Below are 22964 nucleotides of genomic sequence, written 5' to 3'. Positions count from 1 at the left end.
TTTGAGCAGGCGATTGGACTAGATGACCTCCTGAGGTCCCTTCCAACCCTGATATTATATGATTCTATGATCTCAAAGAACAACAGTTACGAGAAGGCGAGTAACCTTTTTCTGTCAAACCTATTTTACTATCAGTTCTTTATCAGACTCATACTTAATACCAAATGTCTGTCAGTCTTTATAAATGCTCATAAATAAAAACATCCATTTGTAGCAAATCTCTCATACCTACTGTATACTTGAATTGTGAATGTAAATGTCTGTTTTTATTAACCCTCTGCATATGTTGAGATGTGCCTATATAGCTCTGCAATTAAGTTTGGTTACACCCTAACTTAATTTTAGAAAATAAACTTTTAGGCCTAAAAGAGAAACTTGAAGAAAAGATCTTTTGGTGCCTAGAAATGTATTTAGTAGTCCAATAAAAATAATGCAGTATCTAAGGCCCTTCAAACACTTACACGTGTGCTAAACTTTACTACTATGAGTAGTCCCTCCAAATTTAAGCATGTACATGAGTGTTTGCAGGATTAGGTCTTAATATACTGATACTCACACTGTTAGAATATTTTTGTCTATTTCTGTTACTGATGCTCTTTTGACTATAATGTCCTTTATGGTAAGCCTTCTGCTCTGAGTAATGGAGGGGGAGAATAACGTGGGGAAATAGTTTTACTTTGTGTAATGACCCATCCACTCCCAGTCTCTATTCAAGTCTAAGTTAATTGTATCCACTTTGCAAATTAATTCCAATTCAGCAGTCTCTCGTTAAAGTCTGTTTCTGAAATTTTTTTGTTGAAGAATAGCCACTCTCAGGTTTGTAATCGAGTGACCAGAGAGATTGAAGTGTTCTCCAAATGGTTTTTGAATGTTACAGTTCTTGACGTCTGATTTGTGTCCATTTATTCTTTTATGTAGAGACTGTCCAGTTTGACCAATGTACATGGCAGAGGGGCATTGCTGGCACATGATGACATATATCATATTGGTAGATGCACAGGTGAACGAGCCTCTGATAGTGTGGCTGATGTGATTAAGCCCTATAATGGTGTCCCCTGAATAGATATGTGGACAGAGTTGGCAACGGGCTTTGTTGCAAGGATAGGTTCCTGGGTTAGTGGTTCTGGTGTGTGGTTGCTGGTGAGTATTTGCTTCAGTTTGGGGGGCTGTCTGTAAGCAAGGACTGGCCTGTCTCCCAAGATCTGTGAGAGTGATGGGTCATCCTTCAGGATAGGTTGTAGATCCTTGATGATGCGTTGGAGAGGTTTTAGTTGGGGGCTGAAGGTGATGGCTAGTGGCGTTCTGTTATTTTCTTTGTTGGGCCTGTCCTGTAGTAGGTGACTTCTGGGTACTCTTCTGGCTCTGGCAGTCTGTTTCTTCACTTCATCCCTCAATTATTATGACTGCTCATATGTTGAAAATGAGCTGGATGCTGCTCCCTTCAAAGACAGTAGTTGCTGCTCTCAACAGAGTTGGAGAGAGAAGCTGCTGCAGAATAATACATGGAACTCCATACCTCCGACATCCCCCAACCCAGAGCTCAACACAATGCCCCTGCATTGCTTCTTGTTTGATTCTAGTCTGAAAGTTACTATGTGATCTTATCCCCTTCTTCATATGTTGTGTTACTGCTAGACTGTTGTTTTAATCCAATTTGTGATAGTTTAATAAGGTTAAAATTTGTAATTTGACATTTTTTAAAATTTGAGTATGATAGTTACCCTCTAAAATAAAATAGAGAAATGCCTATTTTAATTTAAGCGAATTGGAGATAATCACACTTGTTGAAAATGTATTGAAACATTTTTTAGATAATGACCTATAATTATTTTCTACATTCAAGTTTGGAAGCCATAGGTATAATATTAAAGTTAGGGTTAGGCATAAAATTATTGTAATAACTTGGAGGTTATTTTGCTCTCAGGAACTGATCCAGAATGCAGAAGATGCTGGTGCCACAGAGGTTAGGTTTTTGTATGATGAGACTCAATATGGAACAGAATCTCTCTGGTCGAAGGACATGGCACAATACCAGGGTAAGTATATAATTTTTAGCTCATGTTCTCCAATATGTGGTGTGTGAGTCCCAGTGGTTCAGTAGTCTGCCATTTATGCCCAGTAGGGCACTAATTGAATCCATGCACTCAAGGGCAGAATTTGACCCTTATGAACAACTATTCAAATTTGGATATAGGAGATGCTTTGCACAAATCCAATAGTTAAGTGGGCCAATAACCAATCTGCATACACAAATTAAGCTCACTAGTAATCTACGATCTTAGTGTTTTAGGCTTAGGTACCTCAGATATAGTTAGTGATAAGTATTTGGGTGGGAGTCATTTAGGGAAAATCCCAAGGTATTGAAAGAAGTGATGGTGGTGGTAAATCATTGGTTTTACTTTCCCAGTACCCCAGCATGGTAATAGGAGGCACTGGGTTGAAAATGACCACACTCTTAATGAAATCCAGGAAATGCTAGTAGTTACATTAAAAAAAGAGGTGGGTGGGGGGACAGTCCTTTAAAGAATTTTTAGTTAAATATAAAAGCTACCTCTACTGAAACTGCAACAAGTGTGATTCTTTGCAGTTCCTCAGATAAATACTTAACTCCAATGTGAAATTCTTTTGTACTCATGTCTCAAGTTAGTGGTGATATACTTCTGACAGTTGGTGTTTCTTTTTCTTTTTTTTTTAAATTCCTTCAACCAGAATGAGGCCCAGTGTTTTTCTATGGGCTAGGTAAGAGGAGGGCACTTGAGGTTGGTTTAAAAAAAAAAGAGATCTGTGAAAGAGTTTGACTTGTAGGTGAACAAAAGGTAGGACTAGAGTAGCAGTGTTGTATGAATGACAGGTTTGGGGAATTGTACTTTAACTTTTGCCATATTGCATATTTGTTTGTATATATCTGTTTTTCTTGCCTTTTAGACTGTACACAGTTTAGGGAAGGGCCTTCTATTTTTGGACAGTTCCTAATACTATGGGGCCCCAACCAATGTCTTTAAGTGCTCCTAGAATACAAATAATAATAAGACAATAGTGCTTCATAGATTTCAAGTTGGAATCTGAGAATAACTTGCAGGTTGGGTTAAAGAAGTCACATTGAGATCTGACAAAACGGCTGAGGTAAATTTTACTGTTTACTCTGAGCTAGCATTCGTATATTCTTGTTCTTGGGATGTGCCAACTGGCATCACAGATCTGAGAACTTTCTGAAGACCTGTTCATGTTTGGGGCACATGAACACCCTCTCATGACTGAACAATTGGAGCTGAGGTTATAAAAGAGCTGCCCAAACTGCCTAAGTTCCCTCAGGTCATTAATCTCCTAGTATTCTTCCTGAAGTCTCATTCTTATTTGGGGCAAGCTAGACTCCATACCTTAGAAGTCAAAAGTGTTTTTTGTTTTTATTTAGATAGCGCTAGTTCACTTAATAAATTATCTAGACTTTTTAAGCTTTGGGGATTGTTTTAAAGGGCATGCAATTTCCATACAATGACTCTTTAAGTGGATTAGTCTGAGCATTGGGATGTTATACATTAGCTAGGTTGAAAATACTTGAAAATGGGCTTATTTTGGAATATTGTTAAGGTTGCATATTTGCACAGGTTCTATGTCTAGTGCAGAGTTCTAAAATGATATAAATGCTGTGCCTCCATAATGTTTTCAGCATAGGAACCCTAGAGGATGGTTCATATATTTATGTAGCACCATTTTCTCAATTTGGCATCTATATCTCATTCTCAGAAAGCAGTTCTAGTGTCCTTGTTTAAAAAGAACTTCTCAGCTCCCTTTCCTGGGGATTGTAGTACTCGCTGTAATTTTGCAAATAGGAATATATAGAGGCCATCTTGAAGAAGAAAAAAAGTCTTCTCTGAGGAGCCCCGGTGCATTTCCACTTTTGGGATTTGATTCATCTAGTGTTGCGCTGCAGAACTGTATAGAAAAGCCACGTGCCTTGGTGGGGTGTAGTAGTGCTCTCAAGCTATTTATATAACAGAGTGCAGCCTGTCACCCATCTTGGTTCTTTCACTGCTGGTGCAGGTATCTAAAGGAACTACTCTTGTATCCACAAGCTAGTTATAGATAGCCTTCCTTCTTGTATTTTCTTAGTTTATAGTTAAAGTATCATAATATAGTTAATTAGTGTTGTTGGGGGCTGCTTACCTCAGGTTATCCTTGAGGCTGGGTCAGGTCCTGAGCTTCATAACGCATCCTGCTCCTTCATCTTCCCAGATACAGATGTGCATGTTCGGTGCTCATGTACCTGGGAGAAGCGTATGTAGTGTCCCAGCACACAATTTGCCATACTTTCACTCATGGACAAGGGAGGACAGGCAGCTGAGATTGCTGGCATAGTTGGCTTCTTTGAGCCTCCCGCTGAACCATCCTACAATTCCTTCAGGGATTTCCAGGTCTGCTTCTTTGCTGGGGTGTTCTGTCAAAAGTCTGGAGATGCATCCTGCCACCGCAGTCAGTCATCCTGCATGTCAGACCCAAGATTGACTTCCCTGAGGCAATTGCTTGCTATGTCTGAGCCTCCCACCTGGCTCCATCAAAACAAATTGCTTCAGCACCCAGGTCTATGTTTGTACTGACGTCGACACCAAATACGCCTTTGATGCCCCAGGAGTAGGCCCTGACTGACACCAGCAAGAGTCAGGCTTCAGGATCCTCTCATGTCCATGTTTCAGGAATAAGGAAAAGGAAGAGGAAGCACCCGGATCCACAAAAAGTGTTCAAGGAGAAAAAGAAAAGGAGGCATTGTTCTCCTACAACAATGCATGTCATTTTTGGAGACTCCTTACTAGTCTTGACACTGTCTTTGACCTGCTGTTCTCCTCAGCTTGAAGCTCCAGTGCCAATTAAATTGGACATCTCACTGATACAGCACATATCTCCAGTGCTGTTGATTTCCCCTGTCATATCGGGATTCTCTGGCAAAGTGTTCGACAACACCTTTGCTGCTTGGCTCTGCGCAGCAGTTTTCATCCTTGGTGTCAGTACAGAACATCCTTGAGGAGCATGTGGTTACCTGGGAACAGACTGTGCAGACTCCTCGAATTTGCTAGAGGCCACCTAATTGACTTCCCTCACTGAAAATTCTACCCTCCTGGATGGACCTTATGTAGGACCTCTTCAGTTGTTAATGTGGCCTTACATTCAGGAATCTATGCAAGTTTTGCTTGATACCACCATAAATACTTTGGCACCAACATTGGTGTCAGAGATGATATTGGCATCAGGTGGTCTTGAAGGCAAAGGTGCCTGGTATGAGCCTGGCTCCAAAAGGGCAGTTGGGAGGAGGCTTATCTCAGAAGAGATGGAGCAGTCTCCCATTGAAGAATATACTGATGGTACGTTCCCTGAAGACCAAATTGGGTCTTCTTTAGTCTCCCGCCCAATGAAAAAAAAATTCCAGGAGCACATGGGGAGAATGGCTAATATCCTGCAGTTACTGACTGGGGTTTTAGCACCAGAAACACCTTGTGTCCTTTTCGACATTATGGAATGGCAGACAAAGGGTAAGGTTGTTTTCCTTTATTCACAGGTTTACTCAGTCAAACAAAAGATATTTGATTCTTTCCAGTGTTGTCCCCACCAGTACCAGAGAGATACATATGTATTATGTATCTTATGTGTGTATCTTGTGTCCTTGGAGGGTTATCACTTTTTAGTGTAGTACCTCTGGGCTGATTCCATACTAGTCTGTGAAGCCTAGAAACTGCCCAACGGTAGCAGGGTGTCCATGGCTGTTCTCTTGGGTAGAGAATGGCATAAAGTGGATGCTACTGGAAGAAAAACATATTCCTCTGCTTCTTTGTTTCTCAAGGGAATGACTAATGTGTTTCCCATTGCTAGCGGTCCTTTTTCAGACCGCAACTTGAACCTGCTTTTAACAATGTTAATGGGCCTACCCTATGAGTTCCCATCTTGAGCTTCCTTAGAACAGCATTTGTAATGTCAATTACCTCTGCTTGAGAGGTTAGTGAACTCATTGCCTTCATGACCTCTTCACCTATTCCAGCTTTATGCCTCAGAATTTTATCTGTCACAGTATGTCTTCCTCCCTCTTTTCTTCCCCAGATCTCATGCCCATCCACAAAAGATCTGTTTGCACTCTTTTGCCTGGACAGGACAAAGCCATTTAGAAAATCTAATAGATTGTTGCCAACAGGGAAAGGTGTAAGGTCCAGTTTAGAGGTAAACAGACTTTCGTAATGGATTAGGAAGTATATTGAACATTGTTATTCTTTAGTGAGAAAACCATTATATATGGGTTATAGATGCACTCCTCTACACCTTCAGCTACCTCTGTATCTTGTTTGAGACAGGTCACCTACTGCAGAGATTTGCAAAGCAATAACATGGAGTTTTTTTCCTAAGCACTATTCATGGGACTTGAAATCTGATCTGATGCTCAGTTTGGCAGAGTAGTGCTAGAATTCATTTTAGACTAGAACGCCTCATCCACTGTCTTGTAATGGGGCACACTACTTACTTATCTCCCATAAGTGGGAAGGCACAGAGGCCCTCAAAGAAAGAGGGATTACTTGCTAGTAATTGTTGTTCTTTGAGAGTTTTCTTGGTGCATTTGACATTACCCACTTGCCTTCCCTCTGCCTTGGAATTCTTTGTATTTCAGGACTGTGTGGGTTTGAGAGGAGGAACTGGGGTGGGCTGGGGGGGCATGTTCTCTTATATTAAAAGGAAATTAGCCATTGGAACTGTTTACCTAAAGTTGTGGTGGATTCTCCATCACTATCAATTTTTAAAATCAAGACTGGATTTTTTTTTCTAAAAGATGTGCTTTAGTTCAACCAGGAATTAATTCAGGAAAGTTCTGTAGCCTGTGATATATAGGTGTGGTTAACTAGGTGATCACAGTGGTCCCTTCTGGCCTTGGAATCTATGTAGAGGGGGCTGATGAGATCGTAGCATGAGAGTGCTATTGCACTCCTGCAACTGACACAGCTTTTCTATACGGTTCCGCAGTTTGGCTAGAGATGCCAAATCCTGTAAGTGTGAATGGATAGAGGCAACTTTACTAGCGATGGTTGCTTACCACTAAATATAATTTTTGAGAGCATTACTTTTGTGTATTTCAGACTACCTGTCCATTTTCTCTTCTTCCTTGGGGCTCATAGATTTTAAGGCTAAGAAGGGACCATTAGATCCTCTAGTCTGATTTCCTTTATAACACAGGCTATAGAATTTCATCCAGTTACTCCTGTATTGAGCCTAGTAACTTGTTTGACTAAAGCATATTTTCTAGAAAGAAATCCAGTCTTGATATGAAGAATTCAAGTGCTAGAGAATCCACCACTTCCGTTGATAGCTTGTTCCAATGGCTAATCACCCTCACTGAAAAAAATTATGTCTAATTTGAATTTGGCTGGCTTTAACTTCCAGTCAGTAGGCTCTTGTTCTGGCTTTCTCTGATAGATTGGATACTAAAGGATTCTTTAATCTCCTCCCTTGAAGGTACTTACACACGATAATCAAGTCATCTTTCAATTTTCTTTTGATAAACTAAACAGATTGAGCTCTTTTAGCAATTTTCCAGCCCTCCTGTTCTTTTTCTTGCTCTTTTCTACACCTTCTTCAGTTTTTCAACATCACTTTTAAGATGTGGACTCCAGAACTCCATGTGATATTCCAGTATTGATCCCACCAGTGCCATATACAGAAGTAAATTCACCTCCCTACTCTTGGTCACTACTTCCCTTTTGTACATCCAAGAATTACATTAGCTCTTTTTGCCACAGTATCATATTGGGATCTCATGTTGAGTTGTTTGTCCACTATGAGAGCTAAATCCTTTTCAGGATGCGTTCCCCCATTCTGTACATATGGTCTACAGTCTTTGTTCCTAGATGTATGCCCTTGTGTTCGGCTATATTAAACTATATTTTGTTCACATGGACTCATCTTATCAAATGATCCAGATCACTCTATATGACTGTCCTTTCCTCCTCATTATTTACCACTCTGCCAATCTTTGTGACATTTGCAAATTTTATCAGCACCGATTTTGTGTTTTGTTCTACTCCAGTAGGATTCTCAGAATTATTGAAGGAACTGAAGTGGTTGGGGCCGCACAGCTCTTTTATAATCTAGGTTCAGAACATTCAGTGTTATAAGAGGATTCTTGTATGACCCCCATGTTCACTGCTTTCCTGAAGTTTCCTGAAGCTCTTTCTCAATGTAACCTTCGTTTATCTTGTATGACAGAAAATGGTAGGTAGTAAACCAAAATTATATGGTGTGTGTTAAAAATTTCATGGAATCTAAAATAATCCAACAAATCAGTGGATGGACTTGTGTCTCTGAAGAGAAAGAGAAGAAAATATGTTGTTTAGGGTTTTTATTTTGCAGAAGTTCCTCTGCATCTCTTTGGACTTTCCCAACAGATCTTAGTTTCATTTCTCCAATACCAGTTTGAGTTACAGCTTCCTCATTTAATTTGTATATCTGTAGTTACATTTCAAAAATGCTTTCTTGATTTAGTAAGTTTACTTCCTGGAAACTAAACAGGTGGACCCAAGTGTGCTATTTTTGAATTGCCATACGTGTGCCTATTTATTTTTTAGGGCCAGCGCTTTATGTATACAACAATGCAGTTTTTACCCTTGAGGACTGGCATGGCATACAGGAAATAGCAAGAAGCAAGAAAAAAGATGATCCCCTGAAAGTTGGAAGATTTGGAATTGGGTTCAATTCAGTATATCATATAACAGGTACTGTATGTAGCTCTTCTAAAAATAAAAATATTAACATTAAGATTTGTTTAGTCTCATATACACATCAAACATAAGGATGCTGGCAGGGTGTTCTCTGGGTGAGGTCCTTGACATTGGAATGCACTTCATCTACCCATGGTCCATCATAGCCCATCTTTTTTTAATCTTCTGGGCATGCTATAAAGTCCATATTTTTTCCAGGCTTTTAGAGGGACACTATATTTTGCTGGTGATGTCAACGTCGGGTGAACAATTGTCTATGTTGTATTACTTGAATTGTGCATTTTTAGTTTATATAACTGATGCCCAGAGCAGAGGATGGATGTTTAACAGACTTCTCTAAATTTAAATAAGATACAATAAACGAAGACTGAAGCTTTATGCTGTTTGATTTTTGTCCTGCATGTATTTAAGGGAAATGTGAAATAGAGATCAATAAACAATGCTAATTTTGTCTCATACCAAAAAAAGTACTTTTCCATTGTATAACCATCAGATACAATTTGCTATTTAACAGAGGATGTTCACATTGATTGTATAAAACAAAAAATATCCTAATATACTGCTAATGAGTCATAATGTGCTCTTCCACAAGCTGGTAGCACTGAACTACAGGAATCTTTTTTTCATTTGGATCTTTCATTACTGCAGAGTGCTTCCTAAATTCTGTAGAATTGTTTTACCATTTCATTTGATAGTCCTTTCTTTCATTCATATATGTGCATTGAATTAATATGCTCTATGTAGAAATCTGGATACAGATCTCTGCCTTCTCCTCTTAAAAATGTGTACATTTTTTGACTTGCACCCCTAAAAATGTTGCATTCAATACATTTATTTGTATTCTGTTGTTGTTATGCCACATGGAAAGATTAGTAGTTTTTCATTCTGATGGATTACATATCAATATAATATTGGATTATTATAATTTGAAGATGGCATGGCAAAAGAAAGGCAAGTATAGACAACTGGTGTTCAATATCTACGTAGTATTTCGTTTCTGAGACTAGCGTGTCAAATCTTTGATCAAATAAAGTTTTGTCCTGTGTAATTTATCTATGTTATGCCTTCCATAAATGGATCCTGTACATCGTAAGATATTATTTTATAGTATTTTCTCTACTAGAATATGAATAGTCGTCCATTAGTAGGATTGGGTTTTTGATAAATAAGGGTAATTTATCATTTTTAAATGACAATTTAATTGATTGTAATGGCTAAAGCTGTTTCAGGTATGGATAATGTAGAATATTTTAGGGTTATTCAGATTTGCTGTTTGGGGTTATTCATATTTGTTGGATTTCACTTGTGCAGATGTCCCTAGTATCTTCAGTGGTGACCAGATTGGAATGTTGGATCCCCATCAAACACTTTTTGGACCCCATGAATCAGGCCAGTGTTGGAACCTAAAGGATGACAGCAAAGAAATTATTGAATTTACAGACCAGTTTGCACCATTCATTGGTGTATTTGGTAGCACTAAGGAAACCTTCAAGAATGGAAGCTTTCCTGGTACATTTTTTCGTTTCCCTCTTCGCCTACAGCCTTCCCAACTGAGTAGCAATCTGTACAACAAACAAAAAGTTCTGGAACTGTTTGAATCCTTTCGAACAGATGCAGATACAGTGCTGCTGTTCCTGAAAAGTGTGCAAGATGTTTCCTTACATGTTAGGGAGGCTGATGGAATTGAGAGGCTGGTTTTTAGAGTAACTGCTAGTGAGAACAAGGCCTTGAAACATGAACGACCCAATTCCATCAAGATTCTAGGAACTGCAATAAGTCAATATTGTGAAGGAGTTCCAAGCAACAGCATAACATGTGTGACATATCACGTAAATATAGTCTTAGAAGATGAGAGTGTGAAGGATGCACAAAAAACATCTTGGTTAGTATGTAACAGTGTGGGAGGTCGAGGAATATGCAATGAACTAGATTGTTTGGCTGATGACTTGAAGTTTGTCCCTACTATTGGAATAGCAATGTCTTTATCAAGTAATGAGGAAGAAAAAGGAGCTGTAGCAGAGTTTTCAGGAAGAGCATTTTGTTTTCTTCCTTTACCTCCTGGTGAGGAAAGCAAGACTGGTCTCCCAGTTCATGTTAGTGGTTTCTTTGGTTTGACTGACAATAGGAGGAGTATTAAATGGCGAGAGTTGGATCAGTGGCGAGATCCAGCAGCTTTATGGAATGACCTCCTTGTAGTGAATGTTGTCCCAAAAGCATATGCCACTCTCATTTTGGAGGCTATCAAGCGAATGGAGACTGAGAAGAACTCAGATTTTCCTTTGTCAGCTGAAAGAATTTATGGACTATGGCCTGAAAAGAAAAAAATCGGGGTACACTGGAAACCAATCATAGAACCTCTGTTTAAAGAGTTGCTCGAGAATGCAGTTATTTATTCTGCTAGTGGTGATTGGATAAAGGTGGAGCAAGTGTGCTTCTCAGACATGGATGACAGCTTGGAGTACACACAAACTGTCCTCAACTACCTCCAGAGCTCAGGGAATCAGATTGCTAAGGTACCAGCAAATATTGCTAGTGCAGTTCATCTTACTGTATCTAGCTCTAAAACTGTGAAAAAAGTGACTCCTGCTGTAGTGCGGCAGGTGTTGAGAAAATCTGGACACTCTGGCCCTGCTGATGAAAAGCTTCATCTCTTGGAATTCGTGCTTACTGATGGAGTCTACAGTGAACTTATTGGATTGGAGCTTCTGTCATTACAAAATGGAATTTTTATTCCATTTTCCTCATCTGTGTCAGACCAAGATGTAGTTTACATAACCTCAGAAGATTACCCAAGGTATATTTAACATTTTACATCTTATATTTTGTTGAAACACAGTTTAAATATTCTTAAGTATTACAAACTGTCACCTGCTTATGAGTAGTTCATTTAGAATAAGCATAGCACAGTTTTTAACATAATAAAATAATGCATAAAAGGAACCCAAGATTACATTTTATATACTTCTGTATTTGAAAGATTTGAAGGTCAGTTGCTGTCAGAATTTATAAAGAATTATTGACTCTCGTTATAAAATATACACCTAGTAGCTTTTCTCAAACTAGACTTCTTCTGGGAAACAGAAATAAGAGAAGACTGAGAACATGCATCCTAGAGGAGCAGCAGTTCAAGGGATCTGTTAGTGGCCTGGCTAAGGCTTTATTAAAATGAAGCTTTAGATGACACTAGTCTTTTCCCACCTCCCTTAGCTGTTACTGTGAGATAGTTTTAAATTAAATACCGGAATGACTAGTTTTACAAAAATACAAGCTTTTTTCAAAAATGTATTGCACAATCAGTTTAGTGACTCCACATACTGGAGGCAATGACTAGCTGTGATGGTACTGCACTTAAGCTCATAAAATACTGCCTTATTTTTCAATTAGATCCTTGTGTTGCCACTTCTCTGAATACAATTTAACCCATTTATCTAAATTGTTTTTGGCACCTTATGAAAAACTTTTAAAACTTTCTATATTGAAACCTTACTGCTCTATATAACTTTTGAAATTCTCTTCCTTTGTTTGCAGTTGTACAATTATATGGAAATAAGATCTTTGTCTTCAAGAACTTCTGTTTTGTCTAATTATTTTCTCCTTAAAAAATTATTTCCTGTGTTGAGTGTTCCTATCTATTCCACCGCTATTAACTGTGAAATCACATTGAGGATTATTCTTTAAGTAGAGGAAAAGAAGAGCAACATTAAAGGCACGTCTGTGATATTTTGGGGTTCAACCAGTAAGGGGTTGTCTCACCACCTGCCCTGCAACTCTGGGTACCTTAAATGGTATGCAGCTGTGGCTCACAGTTTAGACACTGACAGCCAGCGTACAAGCATATACGTGACACCCTGGCTTTCACCACCCAGTTACTATATGCAGCATGACACCAACACATCCCAGTCCTGAATTTCTCCAAAACTGCCTCCCTGCAGTATTCATCCCTCTCCTGTGACATTCTCAGAAGTCATTGAGTTCATTGCTACTTTAAAGAGACAACACACTGCTACGCATTAATTTAATTAGGGTTTAACAAACACTCTTATTTCAATCATAGCACTATGTTGGTTTATGTTGAAAGTAAAATAAGTTTATTAAACAATAAGTCATAGGTTTAAGTGATACCAAGTATAAGGAATAAAGATAGAAAGGATTACAAGCAAACAAAAGTAAAAATACGTTTCTATGACTAAAATATGATTTAAGTCTGTTGTTCAAAGAAGTGTTTCTCACCAAGCCTCTTTTACAGCACAGTTGATCAGACTCACTTAGTCCACGGTGCTGGTTTTCCTAATCTCAGGTGAAGGATAACTTCTCTGACCCTCTCTTTATAGACCAGAAAAGCTTTGAAAAGTATCTCTCAAAGTTCATTGACCCTATTTCAAAAGACAGGGAGGCTTCCTGGGGGTACAGTCTCCATCCCCTGGTTGAGATTAAGTGTTCCCACACTTGCCCTCTTGATGCTTTGTTTGCCTGGCATGCAAATATGCTTTTCTTTGTCTTTGATCACACTGTGCTCAGTTTACGTGGGAGACATTTAAATGCGGGGAACCACATTCCTTTGTCTGGAAAAATACTGTTTATCAATTCCCCTTGACATGCCTGGTTTAAACACATTTTAGTTATAACTTCAACATGTCTGAATAATCCTTTGTGGATTGACTGTATATACATCACACAAAAATATTAATGATCAGTGGATTCGTTTTCCAGTGACCTATTACGTGATACCCTTTAGAAACAGATTATAACAATACACTGCGGGGGTACACTGAGTATGTCAGATCTGACAAGAGTTGCTTAACACAGAGTACTAAATCACCATCGGCATCTGTGTCATACCTCCCCCATGACATTGACTCCACAAGTGTCAGTTCAAAGTTCCCCTGAACCCATAGACTAGGAGGCATCTTTCCTCTTTTGAACATTTGTACTGCCCCCAGCAGTTGCTTCACATCCATGCAGGTCACCTTGGCCAGTCAAGGGTTCTGTTACCCCTGACAGTGTGAAACCAGACCTCCTTCCACCCTAAGTCTGCCCTGCTCCCAGCAGAGTTCTGACCCATCGCTACCCTCAGCTGTGCCAATGTCTTACCACACCCAGCAGTTTTTGGGGCTATAACCATTTCTAGCTCTGCTTCAGTTTCCCTGCCCTCAATGTAGTACAGTCCCACACCTTTCCCAGCTGTGCCAGAGTCTCACCACTCATCAGTTTTCCCTGCTTTCAGCAGGGTGCTGGCCCACAGCTATTTACCTAGCTGTGCCAGGGTCCCCCCCAGTCCTAGCAGATCTCGGTCCACCGTATCTTTTTAGATGTGCTACAGACACATTCAACACTGATTCTGTTTCACTGGTAAGGATTTACCCGCTGGCTATGGTGAGTTTGTGCCTGAGCCCTCGGGCTCAACTTTGTTACATCATTACAGAAAACAACACATCAAGGAAAAACTTCCCACATTCCCACAGCCAGAATCCCAGAATAATCTTTAGCATCATAATGACTCACGCTACAGGCAGAGTGATGGGGACCATCATACTCACATCTGGTTGTCTGCTGGACCCTGATAAGACGCACCATTATGTCCTTATTCCTGGGTCCCGTGGGCATGACATACTCTCCTTTTCTGTTCAAGTTACCTGTGTTTGTCTAGGTCAGCAAGCTTCTGTTGTCTCAGTCTGGTTCACCTGAGCAACTACAACTCCCTTTCTCTTGAGAGGGAGTTCTTCTGTATTCCTGGGCTGGGACTCTTTTGGGCCAAACAAAATGTGTATAGAATAGCGTAGTTTTGGAGTGGTCCACTCCTGGCTTCTTGCAATCAGTGTTTTAGGGTTACTTTGAGCATGGGGTTGCATCTCTGACCATCTTGGCTAATAGCCATTGAGGGACGTATCCTCCGTGAACTTATCTAGTTGTTTTTTTGGACCCAGTTATACTTTTGGCCATCACAATATCCATGGCAATGAGTTCCACAGATTAATTATGCATTGTGTGAAAAAGTACTTCCTCTTGTTTGTATTAAACTTGCTGCCTATTAATTTCATTGAGAGACCCCTGGTTCTTACCTTCTGTGAAGGGGTAAATAACACTTCCTTATTCATTTTCTTCATGAATTTATAGACCTCTGTCATATCCCCCCTTAGTTGTTTCTTTTCTAAAATGAACAGTCCCAGTCTTTTAATCTCTCTTCATGTAGATGCTACCCCTAATCATTTTTGTTGTCCTTCTCTGTACTTTTTCCAGTTCCACCAGATTCATTCTGACATGGGACCACCAGAACTGGACACAGTTTTCAAACTGTGGGTGCACCCTGGATTTATATAGTGGCATTATGATATTTTCTGTTTTTTATCCCTTTTCTAATGGTTCTTAACCTTCTGTTAGCCCTTTTGATCACTGCTGAGCTCTGAGCTGAAGTTTTCAGAGGACTATCCATGGAGACTCCAAGATCTTTTTCTTGAATGCTAACAGCTACTTTAGAACACATCACTATATATAACTTGAGATTATTTTTCCCAATGTGCATTACTTTGCTCTTATATGTGCTGAATTTCGTCTGAGATTTTGTTGCCCACTCACCCAGTTGCGTGAGATCCCCCAATAATTCTTCACAGTCAACTTTGGATTTAACTATCTTGAGTAATTTTGTATCATATGCAACTTTTTGCCCCTTCACTATTCACTTCATTTTCTAGATCATTTATGAATATGTTGAACAGCACAAGTCCCAATACAGATCCTTGGGGGACCCCACTGTTTTCCTCTCCATTGTGAAAAATGGATATTTATACCTACATTATTTTCCTATCTTTTAACCAGTTGCTGCTCCATGAAAGGATCTTCCCTCTTATCCCATGACTCCTTACTTTACTTAAGAGCCCTTGATAAGGGACCTTGTCAAAGGCATTCTGAAAGTCCAAGTACATTATATCCACTGGATAACCCTTGTCCACATGCTTGCTGGCATTCTCAAATAATTCTGATTGGTGAGTCATGACTTCCCTTTACAAAAGTCATGTTAACTCTTTGCTAACAAATTGTGTCTATGTGTCTGATAATTCTGTTCTTTTTATAGTTTCTACCAGTTTGCATGATACTGAAATTAGGCTCACTAACCTGTAATGGCCAGGAATGCTTCTGGAACCCTTTTTAAAAAATCGATGTTACATTAGCAACGCTCCAGTCATCGGATTCAGAGGCTTATTTCAGTTACATACTATAGTTAGTAGTTCTGCAATTTCATATTCCTTCAGAACTCTTAGTGAATACCATCTGGTTACTTATTACTGTTACAGTTATCAGTGTGTTCTAAAACTTCTTTTATTGACAAGTTAGGGTGGGACAGTACTTTGGATTTGTTGACCCCCAAAAATAGCTCTGATGTGGGTATCTCCCCGACATCCTCTGCAGTGGAGACAGAGGCAAAGATTTCATATAGCTTTTCTGCAGCAGCTTTGTCTTCCTTGAATTCTCTTTTAATACATTTGTCATCTAGTCGGGCCACTGTCTGATTGGCACGCTTCCTGCTTTTGATGTACTTAAAAAAAATTGTTACTGTTGTTTTTTGCATCTTTAGCAAGTTGCTTTTCAAATTCTTTCTTGGCCTGCCTTGTTATACTTTTACACAATTAACCTGCCAGAGTTGCTTTTTTTTTTTATCCTTACTAGTAGACAAATTTTAAAGGATGCCTTTTTGCCTCGAATGGGCTGTTTAGCCATGGTGGCATTATTTTGGTCCTCTTATTGTCTTTTCTGATTTCGCATATGCATTTAGTCTGAGCCTCTATTACGGTGTTTTTTATATAGTCCCCGTGCTGCTTAACTCTTGTGACAAATCCTTTTAATTTTTGTCTAACAAGCATGCTCATTTTTGTGTAGCTGTCCTTTTTAAAGTTACATGTTACTGTGGTGGGGGTTTTTTTTTTGTATTATCTTCCCTACAAAGACATTAAATTTAATTACATTCTGGTCATTGTCATCAAGCAGTTCAGTTATAGTTACCTCTTGTACAGATCCTGTGCTCCACTGAGGACTAAATCAAGAATTAGCTCTCTCTTTGTGTTGGTTCCAGAACTAACTACTTGAAGAAGCACTCTTATATTGTGTCTAGAAATGTTATCTCTGCATCATGCCTTGAAGTGACATTTACCTAATCAATATGAGGCTAGTTGAAGTCACTCATGATTATTGCTTTCTGGTTTTCTAGCCTCTCTGACCTCCCTGTGCATTTTACAATCACTGACATCTGGTCAGGTGGTCAGTAGTATATTCCTATTGCTTTACTCTTTTTATTCAAGCATGGAATTTCTATTTATAGAGAATTTGAAATACAGTTTGTTTCATTCAAGATTTTTACCTTATTTGACTCTATGGTTTCTCTAAAATACAGTGCCAGTCCCCCAACAACACAAGCTACTCTGCCATTCCTATAGATTTTATATCCTGGTATTACCATGTGCCACTGATTATCCACCAAGTTTCTATGATGCCTGTTATATCAATGTCCTCAATTTAATGGTAGGCACTCTTGTTCACCCATTTTAGTATTTAGACTTCTAGCATTTGTATATAAGTACTTGTAAATTTTGTCAATATTCAGTTGCTTGCCTTCACATGTTATATTTAAATAGGATTCCGTTACATTTGACTGTTCCTCACTGCCTTCTACCTGCACTTTACCAACTTCTTTCCTATCTTTTTTACTAGTATACAGAGTTCCCCCTTTAATAAATTCATCCAAGAGGGGTGTAAATGCCTGAACCATATGTTCCTCCACACCTGTTGTTTTTTCTACAGCCCTTAATTTAAAAATTCCCGTACAACGGTTTTAATTGTACGTGCCAGTAGTCTGGTTCCGTTTTGGTTAAGGTGTTTCCTTTGGTTAAGCCACTGCTTCCCCAAAAAGGTTCTCCAGTTCCTAATAAACTTAAATCCCTCCTCCCTTCACCATTATTTCATCCACATACTGGTCCCTTGTGTGGAACTGGAAGCCTTTCAGAGAATGTGACTGTGGAGGTCATGGACTTTAATCTCTTCCTACCAGCCTAAATTTGGCCTCCAGAACTTCTCTCTTACCTTTCTCTAAATCATTGGTACCTACATGTATCATGACCACTGGCTCCTCCCCAGCACTACCTATAAGATAATGTAGGGTAGCTTGAAGTGTTGTGGCTTGTGACATGAAAATTGACCGTCTGAAGCACAAAATCTATTCTTCCAACCTTTACCATGGTTATTGGTGGTTTACAATTATTTGTTGCTGGTCATTTCAGAGCCAGAAAGAGCACAGCCTAACTTTCAGGTCTCAGGTGAAGTTTTCATTGCTAGCAATTACATACCCTACATGTTTATACTCTGATATCAGTTCACTGAGAGACATAGAACCCTAGGAAGCTATTTTAAAAGTCTCTTTCTAGAGTATAACTACATTAAAATCAGTTTGAATGTCTTCAAGTTGTAAACCTGGTATCTTTAACAAGAATGCTCTTAAACCTGTCAAAAGTACAGAATAGTTAGAAGGTTAATTTTCTTAGGATTCTCTGTTGCTATTTGGTTTTTTAAGAAAATACTACAAAAGGAAAACTTTTTGAAATATATAGGCAAGTACATATATAATTTGTTTTACGGTATTTGAAACTATTGAACAACAACATAAATGACTTGGATAAGGATACTAAGATCAGTACTTCTTTGTTTTCAATGCCATGCTAGGTCCCTCTTCCCAGGCCTTGAAGGAAAATTACTTTCTGATGACCTGAAGCCTCAAGTTCTAACAGCTTTGAAGGAAGCTGCCAAAAGCCGAGGTAATATTCAGTTTTCTGGTGTTCTCATCCTTACAAAGAAAACAGATTGATAATAATAAGTTTAAGAAGAAATTGTGTGGTTTGCTTTGCTTAAGAGCTATTGTTTTCTTAATCTAATTTGGAATTAGGATAGTTCAGGGAGGCTGATTTAAACCCACATTTTAAAAGAACTAGGGCTGTCAAGCGATTAAAAAAAATTAATCATGATTAATTGCACTGTTAAACATAATAGAATATCATTTATTTAAATATTTTTGGATGTTTTCTACATTTTCAAATATATTGATTTCAGTTACAACACAGAATACAAAGTGTACAGTGCTCACTTTATATTTATTTTTGGTTACAAGTATTTGCAATGCAAAAAAATAAAAGAAATAGTATTTTTCAATTCACCCAATACAGTTACTGTAATGCAATCTCTTTATCATGAAAGTTGAACTTACAAATGTAGAATTATGTACAAAACCCCCTGCATTCAAAAATAAAACAATGTAAAATTTTAGACCCTGCAAGTTCACTCAGTCCTACTTCTTGTTCAGCCAATCGCTCAGACAAACCAGTTTGTTTACATTTGCAGGAGATAATGCTGCCCACTTCTTGTTTACAGTGTCACATGAAAGTGAGAACAGGCTTTCTCGTGGCACTGTTGTAGCCGGCATCACAAGATATTTACGTGCCAGATGTGCGAAAGATTCACATGTCCCTTCATGCTTCAACCACCATTCTAGAAGATATGCCTCCCTGCTGATGACAGGTTCTGCTCAATAACAATCCAAAACAGTTCGGACCAACGCATGTTCATTTTCATTATCTGAGTCAGATGATACCAGCAGAAGGTTGATTTTCTTTTTTGGTGGTTCGAGTTCTGTAGTTTCCACATCGGAGTGTTACTTTTTTAAGACTTCTGAAAGCAAGCTCCACAACTCGTCCCTCTCAGATTTTGGAGGGCACTTCAGATTCTTAAACCTTGGGTCAAGTGCTGTAGCTGTCTTTAGAAATCTCACATTGGTACCTTCTTTGCGTTTTGTGAAATCTGCAGTGAAAGTGTTCTTAAAATGAACAGCATATGCTGGGTCATCATCTGAGACTGCTGTAACAGGAAATATATGGCAACATGCAGGTATAACAGAGCAGGAGACATACAATTCTTCCCCAGGGAGTTCAGTCAGAAATTTAATTAACACTTATTTTTGTAATGAGCATCATCAGCATGGAAGCATGTCCTCTGGAATGGTGGCCAAAGCATGAAGGGGCATACGAATGGCTAGCATATCTGGCATGTAAATACCTTGCAATGCCAGCTACAAAAGTGCCATGTAAAACCCTGTTCTCAGTTTCTGGTGACATTGTAAATTAGAAGAAGGCAGCACTATCTCCCTTAAATGTAAACAAACTTGTTTGTCTCAGTGATTGGCTGAACAAGAGGTAGGATTGAGTGGATTTGTCGGCTGTAAAGTTTTACATTGTTTTGGATTTGAGTGCAGTCATGTAACAAAAAAAATCTACATTTGTAAGTTGCACTTTCACGACAAAGAGATTGCATTACAGTACTTGTAAGAGGTGAATTGAAAAATACTATTTATTTTATTTATCATTTTTACAGTACAAATATTTGTAATCAAAAATAATATACACTTGGATTTCAGTTACAACACAGAATACAATATATATGAAAATGTAGAAAAACATCCAAAATATTTAATAAATTTCAATTGATAGTCTGTTATTTAACAGTGCAATTAAAACTGCGATTAATTTTTTTTATTGTGATTAATTTTTTGAGTTAATCGCATGAGTTAACTGCGCTTAATCGACAGCCCTAAAAAGAACATTATTTTTAAGGCTAAACTGGGCATGCAAAATCTGTTAAGCTTCTCATACAAAAATAGATACAGGTTTCAGAGTAGCAGCCGTGTTAGTCTGTATTCGCAAAAAGAAAAGGAGTACTTGTGGCACCTTAGAGACTAACAAATTTATTAGAGCATAAGCTTTCGTGAGCTACAGCTCACTTCATCGGATGCATTTTTCCACCAAATGCATCCGATGAAGTGAGCTGTAGCTCACGAAAGCTTATGCTCTAATAAATTTGTTAGTCTCTAAGGTGCCACAAGTACTCCTTTTCTTTTTGCAAAAATAGATACAGTTTACAATCTGAAAGCAAAATAACACAGGCGATACTCAAAAACTGGCAAAAAGGAAGGGGAAGAGAAGAAGGATGAAGATCTACAATCAAGTAGCACATGGTTACTCAGTAAAGCGCACACACATACTGAAGTGTCTATAATCATTTTAAATATCTCCTCCCGCCCTGAGGACATTATAGCCATTGACCATCATGTTCTTCTTCAAGTGATTGCTCATGTCAGTTCCAAGTAGGTGTGTGCATGCCATGTGCACAGTCGTCGGAAGGCTTTTCCCCTAGTGGTACCCGTCAGGTCGGCTGTGGAGCCCCCTGGAATGGCGCTCTTATGGTGGTATATACAAGTCCCTGCTGAACCACTGCCTCTTCAGTTCCTCTTTACCACCAGTGATGGTCACTGGAGCTACTTTGTTCTCTTGATTTGGGCACGCGCTTCTCCTAGCAAACATTTATTCTTGTTTTGTGTATAGTTCTACATAGTATAGGTTTTCTAGTGTTCTAGTTAGTTAGTTCGTAGACTAAGTTTCTGTTGGGGGTTATCCCCCTCCCCTTTTTTCCCACTCCCCTCCGGACTTCAAACCTTGTGGGTCCTGCAAGAAACTTATGCCCAGGGGATATCCTCACGACTTTTTCTTAAAGTGCTTGTGGGAAGCCCACCAGACTGACAAGTGCAAGATCTCCAGGAGCTTCTGTCCAAGGATTAAGAAGAAGAGAGTCTTAAGACTTAAGCTTCTCCTTATTGAGTTGGTTTTTGGTCCCCAGCCAGCTCAGACTGTGTTGGGGTCCAAGCCCAGCACTTCAGTGCACCGGCCTCAGTGAGGGAAGCTGTGGCATCGGCAAATGACTCAGGGTCCAGAGACACATGGCACTGCCACTCTCTGGCACCAAAGACAAGTTTGGCAACCTCTTGGCACCAATCTCACTTGCTGGTACCATATAAGAAGCAAAGAAGAGCCAAAAGGGGGGCGTTTGCCGACAGTCCGAACAGTGGAGCACAATGGTGCCCGTGGAGTGCGTCCCATGTTGGGACACTCAGCTCCTCCTCAGGAACAGCTGGTTCTGTCCAGTCTGGCCGCCCAGGCAGAACCATTGAGTCTGGTTCCATTGGACTCCCCAGGATGGGAGAGCCAAATGGTGGAATTGGACATGCTGTCCATTCCTGACATATTTGAGGCTGCCAAGAACCCCATAGAGATGGCAACCCAGCACTCCCCAGCGCCGGCTCCGGCAGCACCAGCACTGCACAGAGGGCCTGGACTTTCCAAGGGCAAACTGGTCATATTGCGGCACTGCTCGCATTCTCCTCGGCACTGATTGCTGGCACTGCCCCACATGGCACCTTTGTGGAGTCCGAGATCAGACTCATCCTCGGAGTCAGAGCTGGAATCATACGTGTCCAGATGTAGCTCGCACCAGTCTTGTCGCTCCAGGAAAAATGACACACAACAACTCCTGATGATGCCCTAGCCACCACATTGACAGGCGCCCGCTCAGTGACCACTCTGGAGCCCATGGGTGTATCATCAAGCCCAGGGGCCAAGCTCTAGGTTCCTTTCGGTTGCCTCGGATAGACGGGGGCCTCCATCTGCCTCCATGGTGAGGGAAACTCGAAGGGGTTCGGACCCCAGTGCCCAGGCCAGCACTGAGGCTGGCACTGACGCCGGTGCTGAGGCTGGCACTGAACCTGGCACTACCATTGCACAGGAAGTACCAGCACTGGAGGACCTCTGTGAGTTGGAGGGTCAGGAGGACCCTGTGCCCATGAGGGCTTCTTCATCCTTCTCCCCAGATGAGTCAATAGCAGGCTCTGCCTCTTTACTGGCTTTGAGCAATAGAGCTCATCTGGAGCTGCTCAGAAGAGTAGCCCAAAATCTGGGCTTGCAAGTGGAGGAGTTGTCAGAAGAAATGGACCCTGTGGTGGACATTCTGATGCCAGAAGGTCCTTCCAGGGTGGCCTTGCCATTGATCAAGACCATCCATAATACTACCAAGACTCTCTGGCAGACTCCTGCTTCCATTCCTCCTACGGCTAAAGGGGTGGAAAGGAAGTACTTTGTACTCTCGAAGGTGTACGAATACCTTGTCACCCACCCTCAGCCGGACAAGCTGGTTGTGGATGTGGCCAACACCAAGGAAGTGCAGGGCCACCAAGGCCCCATACCAAAGTCTAAAGAGGCAAAGAAGCTGGACCTCTTCTGCCGTAAGGTCTATTCCACCGGGGGGCCCCAGCTTTGAATTGCCAATCAGCAGGTGGTCCTTAGCCGCTATAGTTTTAACTCT

General features: G+C 40.0%; 1 protein-coding gene across 4 annotated transcripts in view; it reads left to right on the top strand.

Moving 5' to 3' along the window:
• Window positions 1–22964, top strand: part of SACS (sacsin molecular chaperone) — a 234169-nt gene that overhangs the window by 185782 nt on the left and 25423 nt on the right. For all 4 annotated transcript variants that reach the window (XM_043504295.1, XM_038388880.2, XM_038388864.2 and 1 more), the window contains 4 exons: window positions 1925–2036; window positions 8592–8738; window positions 10056–11538; window positions 18450–18541. In XM_043504295.1, the coding sequence (XP_043360230.1) occupies window positions 1925–2036; window positions 8592–8738; window positions 10056–11538; window positions 18450–18541 (1834 nt within the window). The remainder of the gene's footprint in view (window positions 1–1924; window positions 2037–8591; window positions 8739–10055; window positions 11539–18449; window positions 18542–22964) is intronic.

Source organism: Dermochelys coriacea, chromosome 1 (assembly GCF_009764565.3).
Source record: "Dermochelys coriacea isolate rDerCor1 chromosome 1, rDerCor1.pri.v4, whole genome shotgun sequence".
Classification (NCBI taxonomy): Eukaryota; Metazoa; Chordata; order Testudines; family Dermochelyidae; genus Dermochelys; species Dermochelys coriacea.
The sequence above is the reverse complement of the archived record's forward strand: the minus strand, read 5'-3'. Positions and strand labels throughout refer to the sequence as shown.